This window comes from Rosa rugosa, chromosome 2 (assembly GCF_958449725.1).
Source record: "Rosa rugosa chromosome 2, drRosRugo1.1, whole genome shotgun sequence".
NCBI classification, from domain to species: Eukaryota; Viridiplantae; Streptophyta; class Magnoliopsida; order Rosales; family Rosaceae; genus Rosa; species Rosa rugosa.
Genome location: NC_084821.1, coordinates 33,835,529 through 33,839,706, shown reverse-complemented (window position 1 = coordinate 33,839,706; position 4,178 = coordinate 33,835,529). Strand labels below are relative to the sequence as shown.

General features: G+C 39.1%; 1 protein-coding gene across 2 annotated transcripts; it reads right to left on the bottom strand.

Moving 5' to 3' along the window:
• Positions 1-423: 423 nt before the first annotated feature.
• Positions 424-4,178, bottom strand: LOC133733211 (uncharacterized). 2 transcript variants are annotated; one of them, XM_062160838.1, is made up of 5 exons: positions 3,882-4,178; positions 3,669-3,799; positions 1,289-3,069; positions 1,048-1,166; positions 424-939 (listed from the first exon to the last, which is right to left on the bottom strand). In XM_062160838.1, the coding sequence occupies exons 3-5, from the start codon at positions 3,063-3,065 to the stop codon at positions 538-540; spliced, it is 2,298 nt and encodes a 765-aa protein (XP_062016822.1). In that variant the 5' UTR covers positions 3,066-3,069; positions 3,669-3,799; positions 3,882-4,178; the 3' UTR covers positions 424-537. The 2 variants fall into 2 exon arrangements, with proteins under 2 accessions (XP_062016822.1, XP_062016823.1); XM_062160839.1 differs by having other exon boundaries at positions 1,289-3,058.

The window sequence follows — 4,178 nt, the reverse complement described above, 5'->3', positions numbered from 1 at the left end:
AATATGGATGGAGGCTTATAAAAACGCTAAGTTGTAAAGGAGATAAGCAAGCTTTACCATGACAAGAAGTTGACGGAGAATGATCCCCATGTTGGACAGCTTGTAATTCTATACAATTCAAGGCTTAGATTGTTTCCTAGAAAGCACAGATCAAGGATGAGTGACCCATTTGAAGTTATGCAAGTGTTTCCCCATGGTGCTATTGAGATCAAGAATCCAAGTGATGAGAGCACATTCAAGGTCAATGGATATAGGTTGAAGCCATATTTGCGAGCTAGTCATACTCAAGGTTCTAAAAAACGCTAGGCGCTAGTCGGGCGGAAGGCCGGGGCCTAGCGCCTAGGGGCCTAGGCGTTTTTTTTTTTTTAAATTTTAATTTTATTTTTATAACATATAATTATATAAATAAAAATATAAAAGGTATTATAATGTTTGAAAATAGTTAAAATACTCAAAATATAGATAAAATGTTCTACAAAAATGAGATAATGAGTTCTTTGAAATTAAAAAAAAATTGCAAATTTGATTCTTCCAAGCCTAATCCTCAAATTCTTCTTCTCCATATCCCTCTAGTACTCCCTCCTCATCGGAATCAAACTCAAAAGTCATCTCATCTTCTTCCTCTTCATCCGATACAAAATCATCCTCATGAAGTTCTCTAATTTCTTGAATTCTACTACTTCTCCTAGGCTCTAAGCTACTATCCACTCCCAATCCTGATCCCTCTCCAACTACATCACTAGTAAGATCGGAATCTACATCTTCATCACCACCATCCACAATCCATCCTTGGGCCATAGTAGCTTCACATGCTAGTAATACATCCACATTCCTCTCTTTCATTCTTCTCTTCTTGTTGAGAATCTTGGCATTGAATTGGACATAGACTAAATTGTTTAACCTCGTTGTATCTAGTCTATTCCTTTTCTTTGTATGGATCTACAAAAAGAAAAAAAATTAGTATATCATGAGTTTCTAAATAATTAGTAAACTACATTACTACTTGCTTATAAACTTACAAAAATGCATAACTAAATAAGTACTTACCCCCTCAAAAGTGCTCCAATTTCTCTCACATCCGGATGAGCTTGTGGTCAATGCAAGTATCCTTTTAGCCATACTTTGCAATTTTGGTACAAGGTTACCATAAATATTCCACCACAAAACTAAAAAAAAAACATAAACAAAGCAACAACAATCATGAATTAGCCAAACTCCAAAAGCAAAACAAGCAAAACAATAACAATTGGCTATATAAAAAAATAAGTTGGTATTTCTTAATTCTTACCCGGATTATAATTGTCATCATTTTGTGCGCATCCCGGCTTAGCCAAACTTCTTCCAAATCCACCCTCTTTCTTCAAATACTTGTGCAATTCTACATTTGTCACCAAACTTTGAGTTTGAATGTCATCGGGAAAGAATACCTCAACACAAGTGAAGAACCCATCCATGACCACATTATCATTCTCAATGCTTGAATTGGCATATGTGTAGTAAGGGTTCAAGAGGTAACCCGCTAAATGCAATGGACTATCAAGCCGACCACGGGCTTTTCTATCAACAATATCAAGGATTGGACGATAGTGAGCTTCTTGATCTTTGAATGCCATTTTAATCTCCTCTTTGGCTCTAAGTAGTTCTCCGTACACAAAGCCCATTGATGGCTTTCTATCCCCATCAACAAGGCGAAGCACCTTGACTAAAGGGGCAAACACCTTCAAGCAAAGACTTACCCCATTCCAAAAAGAAGCACTCAAAGCAATATTCACCGCCGTCTTCCCCTTTACACTCTTTGCATGCTTGCTTGCATTCCATTCATCACTAGTGATCATAGCTCTCAACTCATTCTTCTTCTCCATCAAGCTTTGCAAAGTGAGGAAGGTGGTTGCAAATCTAGTGACTCCCGGCCTCACTATATCTCTTTTCTTTGTAAACTTCCTCATCAATGCCAAAGTCTTGTGATGTGCATAAATATAGATGGTGAAGCTCTTTGCCTTCTCAATGACCCCTTTGAATCTAGGTTGGTTGCCAATTCCTTGAAGCATAAGATTGAAGGTGTGAGTTGCACATGAAGTCCAAAATATGTTTGGCCTCTTCAACTTCATCAAATCTCCCGCCGCCATATTATTTGAAGCATTGTCCGTCACCACTTGAACCACATTTTGTGGCCCAATTTCTTCAATGCACTTGTCCACATATTCAAAAATATATGTCCCGGTGTGTGCCTCATCCGATGCTTCCTTAGAAGAGAGAAAAGTTGTGCCTTCCGCACAATTGACACACAAATTCATGATGCTTCTTCTTTTCCGGTCACTCCAAGCATCGGTCATAATAGAGCAACCATTCAAAGCCCACTCTTCTTCTTGCTTCTTCAATGAACTTTTAGTTCTATCTACCTCTTCCTTCAATAGTGGCTCCCTTAATTGATATTGGCTTGGAGGTCGGTAACCCGGGCCAAATTGACCAACCGCTTCGACAAACCTCTTGAAGCTATCACTATCAATAGCATGAAAAGGAATCCCGGCTTCATACACCCATCTAGCCAAGTATTGATGCACACTATGTGTTCTTTGCTTGAAAAGTGCATCATTGATATTTTGTTGTCTCATCTTCCTACTTCCATCCAATGAAGAATCCGGATCGATGGGGGATGCAAAATGGTCCATAGGCCCAAGAGTATGCGGCATTCTTCTTGTCCCTTGACTCGCTTCATTGTCTTCATCTCCTTCAATAATGACTTCTTGCCTTATTTCTACTTCATGTTTACTCTTTTGTTTCTTCGTAGACTTTGCCTCTTCAATAGCATTCTTGCATTTAGCTTTATCCTCATCCGAAGACTTTTTACAAGGAGCCACATTTCCCTTGATGTGGGCAATATGTTGTTTCATTCGATATATCCCACCACTCACTAATTTCCCACACAACTTACACTTCAACCTATCCAAGTTTGAAGCATCCGCCAACTCCGCATATTCCCATCCAATATCACCTGAACCACGCTTCAATGATGAACCCATCTCCGACATTGCATTAGATGCCGAGGAAGATGTAGTACCTGCCATTGCCCTAAATAAATAAATAAAGTATTCAACATTCAACAACCATAATTAAATTTAACAGAGTATACAACCTGAGCATTCCTGCCATTCCATAACAGAGTCACAAACCATAATTAAAAAAGTATTCCATAACAGACTAACAGAGTCACAAAGCATAATTAAATTTAATGCATACAACCTGTCACAGTCTCACAGAGGCCAAATTCAATTAATCAAATGATTCAAATCCCATGACTTCCATCCAAAATGGCCAAATATTCAATTAAGCAAAACAGAACAATCCAAACTTAATGTCAACAATCAAAGAACAAGAAACTGACCAAAACAGGACATTCCAAAATAAATGACAGAAGCTTCAAAGTTCAAACAATCAAACATTCAAACTTAATGTCATCAACAACTCAACAAGACAACAAGACAACGATTGTCAATCAATCAATCCAGATTCCAGAAACGGAAACCATGAGAAACAGGCAGAGAAAGTGAGCTTGAAGCCTCAAAGTCTCAAACACGAGTCCAAAGTTCAAAACAAGAGTTTCATTGATACATACAATGATACAATACCCAGAAAATTAGCAATACCCAGCAACTAAACAAAAGACTCACCGAGTTGCAGAACCCAGAAATCGAACCGAGTGGATCACTGTCTTGAAGAACCCAGAAATCGAACCAGTGTCTTGAAGAATTGCTGCTTGAGTGGCTTGACAGCTTGAGGAGGACTGGAGGAGTCGAAGAAGCTGAAAGTGAAACCCAGAAATTCAGAAATTCCGAATTCGATTAAAACCCAGAAATGTTCTAAAACCTAGAAATTCAACTTACCAGAAAATCGTGGTCATCGGCGACTCCGAGAGAGGCTGAGCACTTGAGCAGCTGATAATAGTGCGGCCAGACCGCAGAGAGAGGCAGAGAGACTGAGAGAAAGAGACCGGAGCTTTTTGCTTCGATTTGGGAATTTTTGGGTTCAAAACGTCGACCCTCAGAGGCTCAGAACCTTATCTTCGATTTGGGAATTGGGAGTTTGGCCAAATTACGAAAATGTCTTTAAGTCTACAAAAAAAAAAAAAAAAAGAGGGGCAAAACCGACTAATTGCCGACCGCCCAGATCCCGCCCAGGAC

Bases quoted from the DNA above. Each gene is read 5' to 3' on its own strand.
- LOC133733211 (XM_062160838.1), bottom strand. From the start codon at position 3,065: ATGGCAGGTACTACATCTTCCTCGGCATCTAATGCAATGTCGGAGATG. The intron at 1,167-1,288 runs GTAAGAATTAAG...TTTTTTTTTTAG, and splicing joins TGATGACAATTATAATCCGG to TTTTGTGGTGGAATATTTAT. The intron at 940-1,047 runs GTAAGTACTTAT...TTCTTTTTGTAG, and splicing joins ATTGGAGCACTTTTGAGGGG to ATCCATACAAAGAAAAGGAA.